General features: G+C 35.2%; 1 protein-coding gene across 2 annotated transcripts in view; it reads left to right on the forward strand.

Moving 5' to 3' along the window:
• eys (eyes shut homolog) overlaps positions 1–21368 on the forward strand; it is a 171944-nt gene that overhangs the window by 67912 nt on the left and 82664 nt on the right. For both annotated transcript variants that reach the window (XM_032553124.1, XM_032553125.1), the window contains 6 exons: positions 8064–8160; positions 9785–9892; positions 11597–11742; positions 19498–19669; positions 19962–20040; positions 20462–20661. In XM_032553124.1, the coding sequence (XP_032409015.1) occupies positions 8064–8160; positions 9785–9892; positions 11597–11742; positions 19498–19669; positions 19962–20040; positions 20462–20661 (802 nt within the window). The remainder of the gene's footprint in view (positions 1–8063; positions 8161–9784; positions 9893–11596; positions 11743–19497; positions 19670–19961; positions 20041–20461; positions 20662–21368) is intronic.

Raw genomic sequence — 21368 nt, forward strand, 5'->3', positions numbered from 1 at the left:
CCTGAAAATGAAGGAGTTAGGGGAGTGTGTGTAGTGCATAGGGTTCCTGGTCAAAACAATAACAAACGAAACAAACAACACTTAGCTTTTTACAATGAACCATATTGTCACCAGCGGCTTGACATTCAATGTACGTATAGAGAGGTTATAACAGTGAACCTAACCTTGGAACATTGAGTGGGCTTCCTGTTGCCTACTTAGACTGGATCTGTGAAACCTTACAGGGGATAGGCTCAACCACCAAAAGATTTCTCTTTTTCAAATGAGAGATTTGGTCTCCTGTGTTCTTTCTAAGAAAACGATATACATGGTATATGTTAGTAACAATTTTAATTTGGCCTACGATAGAGATCTGTAGTCTACCGACTAATGTTTGTTGATGACAGATCAGGTGACATCAAACAGAGTAAGCAGAAATCCAGTTAGTCACCAATGAGATGACGCTTCCGCCTGTCATTGCCAGGTCTTCCTTGAAATGAGATGTTTTAAAGAAGACCTGGCAATAATAGGCAGCAGCATAAAACAAAACGGTTACAAATGTTACATACAAATAACATCCACAAAAACAACCTAAAAAGTTGTAACACCTACAAATTCCACTCAATGTGGAATGAGACATACACCTTTCAAAAGATTGTGCAAAAAAAAAAAAAAATCCAAATATTAAATTGAAGTTATCTGTTTTTTGAAATTTTGTTTATTCCCCTTAACTCTCACCTCAACATGTGTCCTCATGCCAGTAAAAGGGTTAAAAAGTGCCATGTCTAAATATTTTCTATTTTTTTCAATAATCAACAGAAAAAGTGTTTTTGTGTGAGAGAAATCAAACTCTTCTTATGATTGCTGAGTAATATTTTCAATGTTTTCACTGGTACTTTGACAAAATCCACATCAGGAGTGGTCCTAGCCTGTTCAGTTTCCTGGACAAGCAGCATTCAGTGCCCTGTTGTTTACTCTTTTAGTGTCTTCAGTATGCTGGTGTGGACACGCTTCAGGAATAAGTCTCTGCAGTCTGGAGTTTAGTTGAACATCAAAGATTTTATTACAAACTGCAGCCTAAGTCAGCACATCCGAATCACGAGGAATTCTTGGCCCAATCATAAAGAAGTCCTCCCAATCGCTGGACAGCGTCCCAATTATAAGGCTCTGACAAACACATATTGTAAAAAGTAAACATATTACCACAAACTTTTATGTTCCACATTTATGTCTTCTTTGGGTCCTGATGGTGGATTGTCTGCTGATGCATCTGGAGTACATAGATTAAGCTTGTATTCCGAACTTGGTGTCTTTTGAACTTTGACCTGACTATTTTTCCCCAAACATTCTGTTGTGGGATTGAAGGGGGTGATGGATGATGGCTAAGGGGGAGGGATGGTGATGGTCAAACTTGCTAAAGAACTGGTTCATGTCGTTCACCCACCCAAAAGTCTCTTTTTTTTTTTTTTTTCTTCAGGGCTGGGTACAGCTCAGCTTGGCCTGGGTTCCAGCCCTTAGAACTGAGAGCTGTTGTTCCATTCGAGCCAGTTAGAACAGCCATTTACTGTTTGAACAGCACAGTATTTAAGATTGCCTCCTGCTAAACATTTAAGTAATGAGCCACAGTGGAGCTATGCCAGTTAAAGAATTGACACACACCTAATATAAACCGAGAGAATGCACTGCCTAAGACGAGTTGAAAAGTCTTTTCTTATTACATTTGTTTTGTCCTTTTGTAAAGGAATTGGATTGTGTGAAGCACAGCAGACCTGTTTCAATTGATAAACCAGCTGCCCCAACAGATGAAGTATATCTGAAGAGGCAGGTTTACTTTATGGCATCATACAAGATCATTCTTTCTCTGTCCCAGGAAAATAAAGAAAGACTAGAAAATACAGTAAAAACACAAAAGCCATTTCAGTAATAATGAAAAAAATCAAATAACAAAAAAAAAAAAAAGAAACAGCCAAGATATGATACGACCATGCAGTATTTTATAAACCAAGTGGGGATATTTTAAAACCTTCCTTTTTCAAACAAGTAGCCAGTGCAATGATTGCACTGGCCCCAGTGTTTGAATGCAAATTATATTTTATGTATTACTTTCTGTATTAGAGAAGAATTGTGCCACACTAGGATTTATAGAAATTGCCATGGCTTAGATGAAGGGATCCTGTTGATCATACAGGTTAGTTTTTTTTTTACTTTTTTTGTGTATATTTGTTCTGTATAATTAATACTTTTAGCATTGTGCCTTAGGAAACCAGCAAAGTAACTTTAAATGTCAACATAGCTGTACTTAAAACTCTCAAGATAAAATAAAAAATCAAAGGTCAAAGAATGGCCATTTAGGATTGCAATTCAGTGCATGTAAATTAAGGACAATGGTTTTGTTTAATATTTTGAAAGTGAAGGCACGCAGAGAATAAATAAGCATTATTATGTTGAAAATGTTAGGTTTTGAATTAAAGTGTGTTCCCTTTTGGGAAAGGGTCAGAAAAGGTCAATAATATTTGATTATTGAGGGCAAAGGCTAATCTTTTCCTTAACTCTGAGACCTCTGTTCCCAGAGTAGACAACTGATACATACAAGAAGTGGCGGAAAATCATTAAGCCAACTGTGTTTATTAAAAAAATGGGTAAATGCAGAAAGAAACATTTCCATCTTTAATTGTAGAATGCTTCATACTCTTTGAAGAAATGCAAGACTTTTATATCTTTAAATCAGCAGAATATTAATGACAGAATCTACCTATTTATGGAGTATATACAACAGCACAGCATAACTGTCAGATATGTGATATATTAATCAAAATTCAATGAGAACATGAGCATATTTACAGTTTTGTCGAATAACACAGACTTTCTGTTTTCAATTTTTCCAGTAACATTTATGTAACGTATAGGCAGAACGAACTAGCAGTTGCATGAGAAACTAAACTGGAATTATCTGCTCTGGGGAAAAGGAGGGCCTGAACTGTTCATGACGCCCCAAAACTTTCTTCTATATTGTGGAATATTTTCATAGCTTGCCTCAATGGCAATGATCCTCATAAACTGGTTACAAAAGTATTTACTGTGAAAATCCTGTCGTTTTATCCTGACAAAGAAGAAAAGAAGAAAATAAATCAATGGAAAGTTTTTGAAATTAAAATTTGCACTTTGTTGATTCTCAAAGACTTATGTAATCGCTCAAACCTAGTAACCTCCATGGTTTATTTTAATCATTTAAGAAAATACGGCTTTATTGATCTTAATTATTTATAAAAGTTTGATTTGTCTTTCTGACAATAAAATACTTGCAATCCCAAACATTTATTAACATGGTTATGAAGCACATAGGAAATAACAAGTGCATCTAGCCATTTTTACTGTTGTCATAGGCCATTTATTGGTGATGTTTGTTTATGGTTCAAGGACTGATTGTGCTTTGAAAAACAGGTAGGAAGGCAGTCCTTCTGACAAAATTAATATAGGTGTTTTAGTTTGCTGTTTATAGCTTTAAGTGGCTTTCTGCGGGTGGCTTAGAATGCTTTCTTATAGTATGTGTAGAGCTATAGAAGGAAAAACAGAAGGGGTTGTGTTTAATGATCTCAAATAAGGGGTTTGGCAGTTTGAAGCCAACTAGATCTTTGCTGCATGTAAAACTGTTGTGGTCACAGTTAATAATGCCTATTGAAAACACAAAAACAGACTGTGGTAAAAAGACTGCATAGGTACGCTGTGGGCTTGACATCAGCTGTGGTTAAGCACTTGCACAACATAGAGAGAAAGAGGTTGGTGGCGTCATTTATACATAACGCTTAAAAATAGGTCCCAGGTTGGTTACAGCTGTACGGTAAACAAATTTTAAATAAACTCTGTGTTTAATCATTTTGTGCCTTCATTTGCAGAGCTGAAGAGGTGGTCCAGGTGTTGAAGAGAGTGGTAAATAGGCTTCACTATCCTGGTTATGTGCAAGACTTTTCTATTCTCAACCCACTTATTCAAGTAACCCACTTTTTGGTCACATGAAGGATTGAATTCTGTACTCTTTGAACTGCAGGAACAGAACCTGGTGGTATATATATATATGGAACTTTCTTTTTAAGAAATGGACATAAATCAGATTCAAATATAATTTATAGTGTTTATGCTCTGGTTTAAATGTTTATTTATGCAATTTAAATTATTATTTTACATGATTTCAAATCAGATCAAAATATTGTCAATAGAAAAAGACAATACTAGTGAGAAACTGGTCAGTCACAGGAACCGAACAAGTTTCAGCTTGAGGCATGAACCAATGACCAGCTTTTTAGAAACTCAAAAATTCAAATTTTATATAAATTTTATATAAAATGAAGTCCAAGCAAGCACAAAAATATATTAGGCAATGAAAAGTTATATTTTCCTTGAATAACATCTTAGGTTTGTCCAGAAATTGAGAGTACAATGCAGAGTGCAGATACCAGAACGCCTGAATAAAATACAGGAGAGCTTATTTCTTCTATCTTTTAAAAAGTAAATGACACAAGCCAAATCCAAAAATGTTTCTAGAATTTTGGAAGTCTTAGACATATTTATAATCTAAGTTCTTCAAAACATCTATGCAGTATCTGCTGAACTAATAGTAGCTAATAATAGCTACTATTATTATGTATTATGTATTTATTAACATATGCTGACATATTCTATTTTTACAATTATTATAAAACTTTCTTGATCTTGGAAATTAGCTGCAAAAATCTGATTGGTGCTTCATGAGACAAAACTTACAAACTAACCAAATAAACAGCTTGAAAACCAATTTCAGCTTTTTTTTGCAAGATCTGAACATTAAAGAATTATTGTCTTTTTGTAAATGTTTTGATGCCAGTGTGAATTTTAATCTTAGCTGAATGTGATAAACAAAGAAATAAACAAACATTAAAAAAAGCTCTCAAATCCAAAGCACAATAGATTCCAATCAGCATTTTAAACTCAGAAGGTCAGAACTGTGACTCAAAACCTGCAGTCATATTGCGTTTTTATTTGGGTCAGATAATCCTGCGCAGATTAAACCACCAGTGACATCTGACATTTGATGTGTGACAGCACACAGATGAAACCACAGACAGAGATCCTAATCTATATTGCAGAAGCAGTGGGTGATACAATTTTAAATAAGCCTCATTTTAGAAACTGTTACATCTGCGTGGCTGAAGACAAAAGTCTCAACTGTGCCAGTCCAAACCAAACTTACACTTGCAAAAAAAAAAAAAGAAAGAAGACATTCGTCATTTTCCAATTGAAATGTCAATCAAAGTTAGCTGAGTATCCACTGGGGATTACGCACAATTTCTTCTCCTCTGAGACAGTTACTGGCAGCTGCAGTGATCGCATACTGTAGCTCCTGCCAGATGATGGAATGGCTTTGTGGGCTCGTGCCTTGGGTATCCCTTTCTGTACTCTGTCAAACAGAAGCCTCCAGTCACTGCTTAGTGGTAGAAGATGCATTACATTGCATTGACATTCGAAATAGTCCCCAAGGTGCTCCGCTGTGCCATTGACTGACAGACCAGCTAGGAAAGCTGTGTTGTCCCATAATTCGCCAAACACACTGTTCTCTTTGTGGTCTCATATGTCCCTGAATGCACTGAGTAGTGTCACTCCCTTTATCTTGTTTTATTTATTTATTTATTTATTTATTTTTTGCTTTAATGTATGAAAATTGGAGCACCATTCTTTTCGGGTGTGTCATTTTGAAAACACAATAAAATCAGAAAAATACTCATACAAACATAGTGTTTTGTGTCTTTACAAAAAACATGTTGGTATCAACAAATAATATTGTGAAAATTATATAATCCAATGTTTTAAAATTATACAGATTCCATTTTGTTTCTGTTTATAGATGCATTCTTATTTGTATGTTCTTATACTTTTAAGTGTCAAAATTCAGTTGTCATACGTATTTCTGCTATTTACAACTGGTTTGCATTTTGCATTGAGCATAGTACTACTACTGACAGTCATGTCAGTCAAATTCCTGTTGAAGCTGCTAAGGCCATCTCCTCAGAGACCGCAAAAAAGTTTTGTTCTTGATTGTCCCATCCAGCTCCTTCTGTACTTTTCAAAGCTGAGGAAAATATTACATCAGCTTTACCTTAAAAAAAAAAAAAATCTAATCTGAGTGTCTTCTCAGAGCTGGATTCGTGTTTGTTATTGCTGGACTACCAATGTGGCTTGTGGGATTTCTTTCGCTGGAGCAAAGCAAGATGTGAAAGTCTCCTCATTCAGTCTTGCCAACTTGTTGAATGTCATTTACCATTTAAATCTTTTCCTGAAGTGGCACTTGTAATGTATTAATGTCAACAGGTTACTGACTAGCAATATTGAGCATAAACTTTATGTTCAGGCCATCGCATCACAGATCCACCACCATATATAACTGTTCACATAATATGCTTTCTCACATAATCCTTCTTTTCTTCAAACAATGTTGGTTGCCAATCATAGTTCCACTTAAACTTCTGGCGGCACTTAGCAAACACAATGCTTTTATGCTTATGACAGTAGGAGAGACAAATACTTCTTTGTTTTCCTGGAATGCCCCTGAAATAACTAGTTGGCATCAAGATTGTATTTAAGGTTTGTAATGGAGAGTTGTGACCCCAAGAAGACACCCCGTGTTGTAAGGGGCAAATGGTATGGTGACTATGTTCTTTTAAAAATCCTATCTCATAAATATCAACACACATTTGTCTTAAACATCATTGTCCGCATTACCATCATTGAGGAGAATCTCAGAACAATTGGTCTTTCTGTCATGTCATAATGACATACTAGGATTACAAAGAAAACTGTAAATTATAATGTCTTGTATATATTAAACTAACAAAGGATATAAGGACATTTGACTATTAATAATTACTCATGCATAGGCCTTGTGAGGGGTGCCAGGTATTTTGGCAAACTAGAACTTATTTCTAAACACGGGTTATGCTTCAGCTTCAATTAATTTTTCAAAAGATTTTCAATAATCTGATAAATTTCCTGTCAAATTATTACAAAAATATTATTTAAACTCTCCACACCAAAGGACTGCAAGAATGACTAACATTCAAAAGCCTAAATACTTTACTGTTTGTGGAGGGCAAGTGGTGGACATATGGCAAACACATGGATCGTATATGTACACACATTGAAGCACTGGATGGAATTTAATAAAAATCTGCAAGACCTTCAGGCACCTAATAAACACAACAGACCTCCTGGTGTTTAAACAATGTCAAGACAGGGAAGTGTTGAGAGGTTAAAATTGTATTTTAGATCTTGTTATTTTCTGCATCACTTTATTTTTGCAATTATTTATGACCAGAATAATTGAATAATTAAAACAAACACTTGTTTTTATACTATTTTCATAAGAAAAAAATATGCCTTTTAGTTTTGTACAAGTCACAAATCCAATCTTGTTCAATATAATCTGTTCCAAGAGCTCATTCACTTTCAAAGATGGTTTGTTTTGTCTCATCTTGGATTCAATAATACCAAGTTTGTTGATTTGTTATACGGAAAATAAATCCAATAGCCAACTACCAAAGATAAATAGAAAATGTCCCGCAGGCAGAACATTGCACACTCCCAGACTGCCTTAAAATGTACAAAACATTCATGCTGATGTGCTTAGCTGTGCTACCCCTCAACCCTCTAATGAACGAGGCCAAAAGAGCTCTTGGGCTTAGCCTCTCCCTCTTACCCTAACTTAACAAGATGTCCCTATACTCACTGGCTTTTTCCCTCACAAACATACGCACACGCACGCCCGCATACACACATGCTTACTGGCACAAAAGCACGGCCATGCACAGACACACACACCCCCCAAACCCCAAACCACTAACCCTCAGACCAATCTGTCTGTGGCACTGTAGTATTATTAGACTTATACACTCTCAAAGGGGAAACACTGAGGGCTGAGAGCTGGAAGATGAGATATGCTACAGGGGCTAGTAGTTCCATTAAAATGGCATTCACCGGAGCCTTTGTTATCATCGGCCTTGACGTTTTCAGGATGTAGTGAGGTTTGCTGATCCATGACCATCTCATCTATCTTTCAGGCTTCCAAGGAAGTTTGTGTGAAATTGACACCAATGAGTGTGGTTCAAACCCATGCCAAAACCATGGGAAATGTGTGGACCAGGTCAATGGTTACAGGTAAGAAATATTAATAATCTTTTTTTTTCCTCAGGAATTTCAAGATACTTGCACGTTGTATACACTTTACTTCAGGTTTTCTCAAAGCTGCAATATGTAACTTTCATAAAAATATATTTCTTTACATATTTTTTGAAACGTGTCACTATGTTGTGACAGTATTGTATATGACAGGTAATCTGTAAAAAAATGTTGTTCCTCTGCCTTCTTCCAGTGCTAACTAGAAAGAACAAATGAGAACCAGGAGGAGGGTCTTAGTGCTTGTCAATCACAATCTCGTATGCTGCTGCTCATTCCTCCTCCCCCCCCCGCACTCTGATACTGCTGCAGCTTTCCCCTGATTCTGTTGTAAATGCTAGACTAGTTAGCATGATGATGGTGGATAAATGCATTCCCTGTAACAGTTAGATGTTTCTGCACCATTAGCACATTCAGCAGCGAGTACATGACGCAGAATGACAGCGTTAAAGCCCTCCTCCCGGCACTGATTGGTTGTTTTTGGTCGGGAGTGGTGCATTTCCTCAGATGGCAATAATGGCTATGGGGAAGAGGTGGAGGAGATCGATTACCTGTTTCATAACATACTTTTATCAAATATGTAAAACTTAGTTTTTACAAATATGTAAAAAAAATTTTTTTTTATAACAATTTAATTATCAATTTCAATATTCATTTTAATGTTAGTTATTTTCTTTCATTTATTATTTTATTCTCTGCTTTATTTAACTGTTTACACTGCTGGTTATATTATACTGTGTGCAGCTCTTAGGCCAACTATTATTGCTTTTAAATGTGATATAGAAATCAACTCTGACTTAACAATTAATAAATGATACATTATTGATATTGTTTCTGTCAAACATGCTTAAATTATATAAAAATCATTTAAACATTTTACGTGAAATGCATAGAAATTTAAGTATTAAGTATGCAAAGTAGCAAAAATTAGGAACAACTGAGCCTGACTGACTGCTAGCTGTTTCCAGGTGTGTAATATGCACCAATCGGCGTAAGTGGGCTACATTAAGTCCAGAAGAGTTTATTATTGGAAATTCCATGACAAATGTCTACAAGGGGTTGAAGCCTGATAAGTTTAGTTCATATACAACTTTTGTGAGTTATGTGTTAAATTTTAATTTGTAGACTAAGAACTCTGTAAATTTACATAAAAAAAGCATGGATTTTTTTCAATGAAAAATGTGCAGGAACTCTGGGGCGTGAAAGAGTTCAGGGTTTTAATAAGAACCTGAAATGGTCTTTATTATGTGTTTAAGGAATTAAAATGTCATTTTAATCCTTTGAACACATTCACAGATTACAGTGAGCTAATATTTGCTCTCATCCTGAAATAAGGTCAAATTGTTGAAGTCCCAAATAAGTCTTCCGTCATTATTCTTGTCTTCTTTCTAGACAGTCAGGTTTCAGGTTTAGTTAAACACTTAGTATTCATGTTTGTTTTTAGATGTGTTAAAGGCAATTAGACTAAATTTGATAGGTAATTAATCTCAATGAATCCTACTCTTGTTTATTTTTCTTGCCATCTGTTTGGGTGCGCAGGAAACATAAACTTCCTATTTTTGGCTGAGACAAAATGTCAATATCAAATGATTTTTTTCTCTTCTAGGTGTGATTGTCAGACGGGATTTTCTGGCCTTCTCTGTGAGGAAGACATCAATGAATGCGCCTCCAACCCTTGCAGCAATGCAGGCATCTGTCAGGACCTTGTAAATAAGTTAGTATGAATAAAATTTCCATTTTTGTTTATTTCTGTTTATTCCGTTTTGCTTAGACTTTGCACCTCAGCTGTTTTTCATGATGTTGTTTTAAAAAAAACAACATTGTGTGCATCAGTAAGAAGCAGGCAATATTAATTTCATGAGTTCGCTTTGAAAGGCAAACAAACTAAATCATTTTCCAAAGCAAACATTTATGGCCGTGGCTTTTCTCTTCAAAGCTTTTTGGTTTATATAACAAGCCAGCATTCATCCTTGACACGCATAAGCTTCCCTTCTATAGAAAGAATGAATTCAGCAGGAACACATCATGTATCTAGATTGGTCTGTACTCCACCGGTGCTTTTCTCTGCTGTGCTTAATGGGAGCCCTGAGGCTTCAAGACTTAGTCGGACAGATGGGAAGAGAAGTCCCAGGGCCAATTTGAGTCCTAAACGGTTGGTCTTCAAATCGTCTCCCTGTCATGACTTTGTTCCCATGTGACCCGTCCTGGCTCAGAGCACTCTCCTGGTTGCACAGTCCAGGGAGTTCATGTTGGGTGAGTTTCAAAGCTGAGTAATCCTCACCCTCATCTCCATCTTCCCTTCCCTGAGCCAAGAAGGTCAATTTCTGCCATGATGATGAGTCACTCTTTGTAGCATTATCTGCAAACCCCAGTCTTATACACGTCCTTAAGATAGTTTGAACCTGCCAGGATGGGAAGGCTACACGGACCAAAAGTGCAAGCTGTGAAAGCTTGATCGAACTAGTGCAGCCTTAAAAATGTCTCTAAAGGGAAGCTCTGAGGAAAATAAAATATAGTTTAGGATACTGCAAAAATTAGATGAGATGCTCCTGGTTTTGTTTAATAAAAACATATTGTTAAGATTTTACCATCGAGGTGTCTAATTGTGTTCTTTCTTATTACTCTAAACGCACAATAACTATCTCCTTGGAGATATGTGTTTATGTGAAAGTAGTTTCACAGAGGAATCTGATTGAATAAGCTATGTCAACATCATTTTAATTAAACTACACACAGGGAACATTCCTACCCCATTGTTACAGTTTTTGCAGATTTGCTTGACAACAGAGGAAAGCTGCATTATCATTTGTTTTAGAGTGTTTTAAATGGAAACAAATGCTATTTTGCACATATTGTTTTGCTACCATCACATTTTGTGACAGATTAGCTTGAAGTAGCGGCTAATTGTGATAGGGTAGAAAAATACTCTTTTCTGAAAAGTTTGCTGAGCTTTTGTATTCCGCCCACAGTATTTGTTAGCAGTTAGAGCTTTTTGATCTCTTACAGCTTTTCGCATCTAAGATATTAGTTTTCAGGTTTTGACACCGGTCTGAATTTTGACTGGGCCATTTAAGACCCATTCAAGTAAAGACCCAGTATTTGATAAAGGCCAGATTTGCAGAGTATATTAGTGCCTGTTGCGTTATTTACATAATTTTCCTTAAACTTTACAATTATTTAAAACTTTGTTTTAGTTTATCCCATGATTGTTCATGGTTGTAATTTTTAAATATAAAAAAGTTCAGTGGGTGTACATGCAAAATGTACGTACAGTCGATGTATGTACACCCACTAAACATTTACAGTGCATGGCACTGTACATGCAATCCTATAACGACTTTATATAACTTTTGAGGTTTCTGGTCTCTGGTGGATTCTACCTTATTCCTATCATTTAGTGTTATCACTTCCTCCTCAGGTTCCACTGCGTTTGCCCTTCTGGTTATTTTGGAGTGTTGTGTGACCTGGATGTGAACGAGTGTGAAGTCTCACCTTGCCTACATGAGGGCATCTGTATCAACAGGCCCGGAGGCTTCAAGTGCATCTGCCGGCCTGGATACACAGGTACCCGCTTTGCCCTCAGGTGACATGAAGATCAATATGAGGGCCCAAAATGCTTATCATGATGGCTAGGGCAGCTGCATGGTATTGACACAGCTCTGACACAGATCAGGCTTAGTGTTTCAAAATAATATGACTCATAATATCTGCTTTTAATTAACCTGCTGTTGCTTCAAGATAGTTTTTTTTTTTGTTTTTTTTTGAAAAAACTAACCATGTGAATTCTCATCGCCTAATTTATTTGATTTAGGCTTTTAGTTAGCTTTATTTCAATTTATTAATCTATTTAGTTTAGATGGCTATCACTAGTTTCTTCTGATTCATTAGTTTCATATTCTGCTCCACTAGATATTGAGTTATTTTAGATCAAGTATGTGTGTACGGGTGTGTTGGTGCACCGTCCAAAGCTGATTCCTGTCAGGTACGGCGAAGATTAATTTCATTTTTCTTCCACACTGTATCATCAATTTATCCTTTCCCAGTTCAGAAAAGGTGGGAAATCTCAGAGGTATTGCCACTCTAGAGAGCAGAACCTGACACGCATGGCCCAATTCCCACAGAAGCTGCTTTTATTATTAGGCCTACACACACCATAGTACAAGTCATTACTTTTTCTGTTGCTCTAAGCTCATCTGAGGAAACGGGGTCCCCCAAGAGAGTGAGCAGCCGGGGGATACAGGTTCGGATTGGCTCAAGCCAACCAGAACCCGTACGAAATATTTAACCGTCTAACATGTGTAGCAGCACTGCAACTTTGAATTTCTTGTTTTATTTGGTTGTAGCTGCATGTTCTTATGATATTAAGATTAATTTCAGCTTTGCACGATGACTCATGCACAAGTATTTTAATTGAAACTGATGAAACGTTTTTCTGCTTTGGTGGGATAATACCCCATGGTGGCTTAAAACGCTGTAACTCATTGTGTCACTTCACAACATTGCCAGTTATTGAACTCAGCCATCAGGGAATTTAAGGGAGAACTTTTTTTCGCATATCAAATGCCACAAATAATTTCAACTGTAGCAGCTGAAGCTGCTTCCTAATAAATCGGTCTGGTGCTGTGTCTGTTTACTTGTGATGCTATTAAGCTAAGATGACACTTTATTTTCACCTACTTCACCGCCTGCTTTGAGGTTTTATGCAGCCCTCTCTTTTTGCTGTTGTTTTGTCACACTTGATTTTAGGTTGTCTTTGGAAAAGGACACCTCAATACCTAAAGAGCTTTTCTATCTAATTTTCAAAATTAAAAAAAAAAAATCTAATGATTTTCTTTTTATTTGTAATAGAGAAAAAAACACGGAATTTTCACCTTTGTATATCATCATGTTTTGTCATCTAGAAACTGAAAAGCTCCTATCAGAAAAAGGTCAGAAAAGCTCAGTAAGTTTAGATGGGTAGTGTGTCTGAATATAAACCTTGATTTTTTTATTTTTTTCCCTATAGATTCTTAGTTGAACAAATTTGGAAATTGACCTGTCATTCTTACACATTGTTATGTTTGGATCTAATCCATGCTATTAGCTGTTGGAGTGTGTGTTTGGATTCTCATTCTGCTCTCAGCTAAACTTCTGCCCACAAGTTTGTACATACTCTTAACAGGTTTTCCTGCAGTATTGAGTTTTATTTAGCTATGCCCATCTTCCCATCTGCTCTGAGCTGTTCCTACTGAACAAAAGCCATCCCCCATGATTCTGTCACTACATGTTACAATGAGACTTTTTGTATTCAAGATGACTTATTATTATTTTATGTATTTATTTGTTTTATTATTATTACTTGATTTTTCTGACATGTCTGAAGGCTTTCTGCTTCTCTTAATAATTATCTCCTTATTGCTTCTGCTAGTTAAGTTGGCTTAGTATATATAGGGATGTCATAATTTTTCATTTTTCAGGTACTGGACTGAGCTGTATTCTTGGAGATGTTCAAAGAATACAGTTGGATATTATTTTCCAACCTAACTCTGCTTGTAACTCTCTACAACTTTATTCTTGACCTGTCTGCTTTATACCTAGGTTTTTGTGATGCTGTTTGTTTGCTAGTCCAGAAAACCTGAGTCCTTCAGAGGGTAGATGTATTTACAGTCAAATTTAATTGCACACAAGTGAATTCTATTTACAAAAAAATAGAGTGGGTTGAACTAAACTGAATATATACAAACGCCACTCTTTTCAAGTCTTTATTGGGGGAAAAAATCACTAGAATGGTGTAAAAAATGTTGTTTAACTTCACAATTGTGCACTAATGTGTGCTGTTCTACCATCTAAAATCCAATTAAAGTATTACAAAGTTTAAGGACTGACAAAGTTTAAGGAGTATGTTTTTGCTGGGCACATCATGACCAATTTTAAAGGTATACAGTCAGATTAAAGAAGCCATTTTTTTATTTTTTATGCAGTCAATGTTTCTTTTGCTAAGTAAGTTGTCTAACATAATCACATTTAATTATTCTATGCAGTAAGCCACAGTAATATTTTTTTTTTCTGTCTTAGATACTCTGAAGTGTAAGGTTTGTTTTGACAGATTTGGCAGATTTGACAGCTGCATAGATTTCTGCTGACAGATTAATATTTAGAACATTTCGCTTAAGAGCCTCTGCAGTGCCTGTAATATATTTTTGGACTGCACATACTGTAGATGTCATGTTGTATTTGGGGGTCATAAGTCACTGCAGCAACATGATTAATGGCTGATCTTGTTTATATAAATCACAGTTTAAGCACAGTATTCATCACCTTCTGTTTTCTCTTCTTCACCCATCATTAGTGAGCAGGCTCCCTTGAGTTATTGTACAGTGCAATCAGCACATTGTAGCAGTTTCCTCAGTCAGCACATTGTTGGATGTTGATGTTTCAGCTTTTGCTGTGTTTGTTTCAGTTTTTGTTGTTAATGCTTTTAGAAATTCAATCTTTGCTGAATGAAGTTGTTAAAAAACAGTGGTAATGTCTGTTTTCGTCACAGAGTGTCCATTTATATTTCATTTTATTTCATTGAATAACTTTCTTGCCTGTGTACCCTTTTCCACTGAATATGTGCGCCATTTATGAGTCAATTATAAGCCTGTTTTTTTTGCACTGTAAGTCAACAAGTATACATTGTTTTATGGTTTATAAGATTTGTTTTCTTAGAAGCAGAATGGAGAAAACTATGCAGGCAGTCAAGCTTGATTATTCACTCTAGCAAACCAGTTTAAAAAATATATAATCAAAGAATAGATTGCTTGCTTTACTTTTCTTTCATGAGCAGCAAGAAATTACTTAGGGTTTACAAGTGTCATCTCCCACAAAAGAAGCATCTACAAGTAATTTTAACTTTGTCAAGTCTTAAGTGAAATTGGATTATTGGATACATGCCAACTAGTATACCTATACCTATATTATTGCATTGCGTCAGTACTGTTTTGTAGTGAGCACTTTAAAACGTGGGTTGTTGTGATTATAATTCTACAGCTAATGTAAACAGATTTTTATTAGTTTAACATCCCTGAGTAATCAAACGTGCTCTGTGGTCTTCTTAGATGTACATTTTTTGCTTATTTGCTTTCTTTCCATTTAGAGGTTTACACAAATATTGCTATCCTTTTTAAGCAGTTTGTGAAAGCTAACAGGTTAATTTACCACATTTTACTTAAATGGAAGGTCTTGCAAGATGCACCTGAAGCATGCTGTTTCCTTTTGTGACATTACAGGAAAATCATAAGACATCAGGCAAGATATAAGAGAAGAAAATTTTGAACCTCAATAATTTTTTTCCTCAGGCAAAATTTCTAGATGCCTGAAGCTAAACAATTATATGCAAGAATAGGTTCCATGAGAATGTCCTTCCTTCACATCTTTCAAGGGACGAGTTCTTTAAATACCTTCTTCAATAAAGACCTTGAATTATAAAGACATGTCTGGGGTGTGATGGAACTAAAGTTGAATTGTTTGGTTATAATGACCATTGGAAGAAGGTAAAGCTTCAAAGGCAGTGAACATCATCTCAGTGTACCTTAGTGACTTAATGATAACAAAGTTAAGCTGTTGGATTGGTCATTGCAAATTTGTGAGTAGAACTGGAAAGATGTGAGAGAGCGAGGCAGCCTACAAGCCCGACTCCGTTGCACCAGTTCTGTTAGGAGGAACGGGGCAGAATTCAAGCAGAGCAAACTATTGTGAGATGTTTGTAGAATGTATGTACACATTGCTCATTATTCTTGCATTTAGCAAATAAAAATATGTGTAATTTGAACTGACTTAACACATGAAAGGCTTAATTTGATTCCTTGTTTGTTTTCCATACAATACAATATATGTAAAAAATCTAGTTTCAGCTGAGCATGTTAATTAGGAAAGCATCAATTTCGAAATAAAAATCTGACAGAGATGAAGTGTCCATATCTAATTTTGCCCACTCAAAAATCAGACAAGCATTGGTATATTGAATAAATCAATAATGCCTGCATAAATTATGAAGCCATTTAAACCTTAGCACCCTTAAAAACGATTTTTTTTCTGATTTATGTGAAGCTGCTGACTGGAGCAGTAAAGTCCAAGGCTCTTTAATGGTGATTTTTAACTTAAATCATTGATGAGCCTCTCTTTTTTAGGTACAGAGTGCAGTCTGTTCTTAAGTTAAAATTTTATAAGGGGTACTGTTCAGAGGTGCTGGTTACAGGGAGTGTCATGTAAATCCTGCAGAAGTTTCTTATTAGTCGAAACAAGGCCTGTTAAACTTCAAGTTCTTTGTCTAAATGCTTTGAGTTATACTATAACAGTAAACCTCCTCTGCAAATCTGGTATTTCTACTTTGGCAAAGTAGCCGCAAAGCTGCACATGTGAGCATAAAATCTCCTGTTTGTTTGGATATTGTTAGTGACATCTGTAATCTTTTATTTAAGTAAGGTTTTCTCTACTTTTTTTTTACATTGATTTTGAATCTCTTTGGTAGCGTTTTTCTTTATTCAGGATGTTTTAAACTAAAATATCCATTTGATTTGTAATATAACAAATGTGCAAACTGGCTACAAAGCCAGTTTGCTCCCATAAAATCTGAACACAATCCTTTGCTTAACCATCCCCAAACAGTAAACTGCAATATATTACGATGATCATGTGTTCATAGTCTTAATTAAACATTTGTCCAGGATTTAAATTGAGTATAAACTGTAGTTATTGTTGAAATGGGTTTTTTTTTTACTTCTAAAACGCCTACGCCTTTTGACTTCAAAGTGCCTGTTTTATTAGACATGCCAAGTAAAGCCCAAAGACATTTAGAGTCATCAAAAATGGATAAAAGCAGAATGTGCTTTCACAGGCTGGTGCCACTGAATATCTGGGATGTTTGTGTACTAAATAACTTAAATGTGTAATTTAAACATTAGGGTTTTTAAAGATATATTTTCTTTCTGCTTATCAAGGAATTTAGCTCTCACCCCACCAACATATTAAACTTGCAAGGACTGAATAAATAAGAATAAATGTAGCCAAACAACCATCATAGCAAAATTATTGCTACAGATCTTTTTCCATCCTTAGAACATTCTGAGCTAATTTTGAGATATATATATATATATATAAAAAAAACAAGAAATTCACTGTTCAGTGAGTTTGACCTGCTTTGGTGTAAATAAACAGATTTTATTTGATGTTGTTCCATAGCAAGACTTTTATAATAAAGAGAGACTGAATAAAGAATAAAGAGAGTTTGTATAGAGGCAAAACATGAGTTTAATAAGAGAGTTGAAGAATCAAGAAGTCTTTTTATCCTTTGGAATGCAGCATGCTCATGTTTACTATTCCTGCCAGGCTGTGTGATCACTTCATATCAAAGGATACTAAAGATATCATGGAGGAAAAACATAGCTTGCTGCTAACGCAGTTTTATCTGAACAGAATGCTCTTTGTAAGACACAGGAATCCGCATAGTAATAACCTATTTTATTAACTGATTGAATTTATTGTATTTTCTGAATGGCAGTTTGAGTTTGCTGACTCATTTTATGGAAAAATAAAATAAAATGAAGGTGAAGAATCAACACCAGAACTGTGTAGATCAAAGTTAATCATTTTCACACTGGTTTTGCTTTTGATAAAAAATATGTATATTCTATTTGTCTATGTAGAATGTCTTAGAATACAGTAGATACAAACTTCCTACACAACCCTATCACTTTTAGTTATGTAAAAAAATTGAGAACATAAAAGATAAAACAGAAATACTTGCATAATCTGCCAAGCTACCTCTCTCCCTCCATTCCTCTTTTTCTCACTTTCTCTCTCGACAAAGATACTGCCACTATTCCATAAAGGTTGATTTTCAGAGTGCGCAACATTAGCTTTTCTGTCATCAGATTCTGCCTTGATTTGAGTAATATCCCCACTTGAAAGGGATTGATGTATCTATGCAGTTTTCACAACTGGATTTCACTGAAAGACCAGGTTATCTTTTATCTTCCTTATCAGTACATCACAAAAAAGATTTTATTTGAAGAAAACAACATTTAAACAACTTTTTGAAAAGAATAAATAATTACATAAACAATATGTTTATGTCTTACAATATTAATACCTGTATTGTTTATGTGTGACATTATTTTTACTTAAACTGCAGAGAAAACAAACAGAAAAACAAAACAATGTGAATCACAACCCCTAAGAGTGCTTCAATAGGGTCAAATGAACAAAATAATCAGTAACTTAATTTCTTTAACTTTAAAGAGATTACTTAAATATTTACATTTCAAGTGTTTATTCACAATTATATCAAGTATATATAATTGTGGCTTTATTTACAAATATGTAAATTAGTTTAACTTGTTACTTGATTCAGATTATTACATTTTTTAATTCTTTAATTTATACATGATTTAAATATAAACATTTTTGGACCCCTCCCCACTTTTTACTTTTTCTTTTGATGAAGAAATAGAAAAAACATCCACTTTGATTTAAGTTTGAAATGTAAACACAACACACATATGGAAGCCTTAGTTCTCAACTAAATCAAATAAAGGCCACTAGAGCTTATAAAACCCCCCAAAAAAGAAAAGTATTTAAGTTTTAAGTGTTGGTTACGGAAGAAGGTTAAGGCCGCCGAAAAAAAAAAAGAGTTCTGAGTTTAAACTCAGAATTCTGAATTTAATCTCAGAATTCTGACTTTAATCTCAGAATTCTGACTTTAATCTCAGAATTTTGACTTTAATCTCAGAATTCTGACTTAAAAGTCAGAACTCTTTTTTTTCAGAGGCCCTAATCCTCTTCTGACTTTAAAGTCAGAATTCTGACTTGAATCTCGGAATTCTGACTTTAATCTCAGAATTCTGACTTTAAAGTCAGAACTCTTTTTTTTTTCTTCTCGGCCCTAATCCTCTTCGGTAGGTTGGTCCATCATATAAAATTCTCAGGTAAATATAGTCACGTTTGTTTTTGTAACATGACAAAGTAAAATGTTGCAGAGGTGTGAATACTTTTTACAGGCACCGTAGTTGCAAAGAAGGACATAGTCTGCATTTATTTTCCATTGGCAAACTAAGAAACCTGAGAACTTAACCAAGGTTAACTTACATTATCACAGGTTGTTTAATTTTAAAAAGCTTAGCATACCTAGAAAATTGGTTTGAGCCCAGATGTCACAAAATAATTAAAGCTATTTCCTCTTAATAGAACATAAATTGTCTGTAATTCTTACTGCCCTTGAGCTCGGTTGTTGCTGTTTTGTATAGATAGCATATGGTTCGTCTTTATTAGACTACTAAAACGCACTCTCTTTTTTCCCAGGGTTACTGTGTGAAGTGAACATCAATGAGTGTCTTTCTAGCCCATGCTACAATGGTGGAAGATGTATTGATGGGCCTAATCAATATCACTGCTGGTGTCCTGATGGCCTCATTGGGCTCCACTGTGAATCCAACGTTGATGAATGCATGTCAGCACCTTGTCTTCATGGAAGGTGCAAACTTTTCACTGTCTTTCAAAAAAGAATGAAAAAACGTTGCCAGCAAAACAGGAAATGTTTCATAATTAATGAGCTAATGTGATGCACTGCCTCTGCTTGTGGTGCTTAAATTGTGACCCTTAACTTGGCTAAAGAAAAACTATTACATTCAAAACACTATATATTCCCTGTATAAGAATTCTCCTTAACTATCCAGAAATTAAGCTTGAATGAAAAAAATGGCTCTCAATTTTTTTCTGCCTCACTGGAGGACCAAATTTTGACCTTGTCTGTTTTCCTCTCTCAGCTGCAAAGATGGAATAAATTCATACACCTGCTTTTGTGAAACTGGGTGGATCGGCAGCAGATGTGAAACAAACATTGATGTGAGTTTAGCTTAATTAATAAACCTGCTGGGTGTTCTGCAGAAAATGCCAGGAGAATTGTGTAGTCTTACTATGGCCTTTGGTATCATTATCTCTATTGACTTTTGTGCAAGATAAGTCAATTGCACTACCAGGATCATGTAAACATTGTACAAATACCTGATTAAAAGGAATTGCTTAGTCTAATGCCTAATTGAATTAAACCAAAGCGCTCTGCTGGACTCTAGAGATAAAACATAGAATTGCTTGCAGGCGTTTTGTAGTTTTTATACATAAACTGATGATTTTTATATTAACTATTGAAAGATTAATTTATTGGGTGTTTCTTACCTCACTTAAAAATATAAACTAGTACAAAATCTTAAACATTGTAGCTATTTTTGACCAGGTTTTTCTCATTTCAATCTTTTATATCTTTCAGGACTGTGCCCTCCAACCCTGTTTGAATGGAGGCTCATGTGTAGATCTAATTGATAAATATGCATGCTTCTGTCTGGATGGGTTCACAGGAAAGACTTGTGACAATGACATAGATGTTTGCAGAGACACCGCTTTAAATGTCCCACTATGCTTCAATGGAGCCACTTGCCTTGATGGTGAAGGATCAAATTTCACTTGCATGTAAGTTTCCACAGAATCTGTTCTAATGATCTTCAAATATTCTACATCGATGGACAAAGAAGAATATAGTTCAAATTATATTTTGCTGAATCTTTTTGCAAATATGTGTTGGCCTAATACATCTCAGTAGTTATGAGAAACTACGAAACATGACTAGTTTTGATTTTTAGGACTAGCCTAAAATAAATTCTCAGTTGTTACCGGCAAGCTTACCTGCTAGCTGGCTCCAGTGTGTACCGTGTGCAGTTCTTCCCAGTGTTTGGCCTTGATTTAGATTTGATGCCATGTGGCACTTTGGGTGGTGTGGTTGTTGAGTCAAAGCCATTTATTGAATATCAAAGCGTTTGACAACAAAACAGATAGCTAAATGTCCAGTTTTTGCTCTTCTAAAATTTACTAATGCTGTAAGCCATTTTAAAAATGTCTGTAGACTTTCTGTTTTTTGTATCAACATAACTTATTTACTTAATAAGTAAAATAAAATAGTGGGTGTTCTGGTGAGTAGGTTTTGTTTATATGACAAAAAGTCACTCAAAGTACAGAAGAATTTCTCTCAAATTCAAGAACCACCATATAGAGTTATTCTGCAACAAGCAAGCATTATTTCAAAACTGTATTTCTAATTTTAAGCTCTATTGATGGCAGACTCAAAGTTCGGTTCTTAGCATATAAGGGTTTTTATCCATATAAACTGCCTTGTGTTACTT

The sequence above is a fragment of the Xiphophorus hellerii genome, chromosome 22, assembly GCF_003331165.1.
Source record: "Xiphophorus hellerii strain 12219 chromosome 22, Xiphophorus_hellerii-4.1, whole genome shotgun sequence".
Classification (NCBI taxonomy): Eukaryota; Metazoa; Chordata; class Actinopteri; order Cyprinodontiformes; family Poeciliidae; genus Xiphophorus; species Xiphophorus hellerii.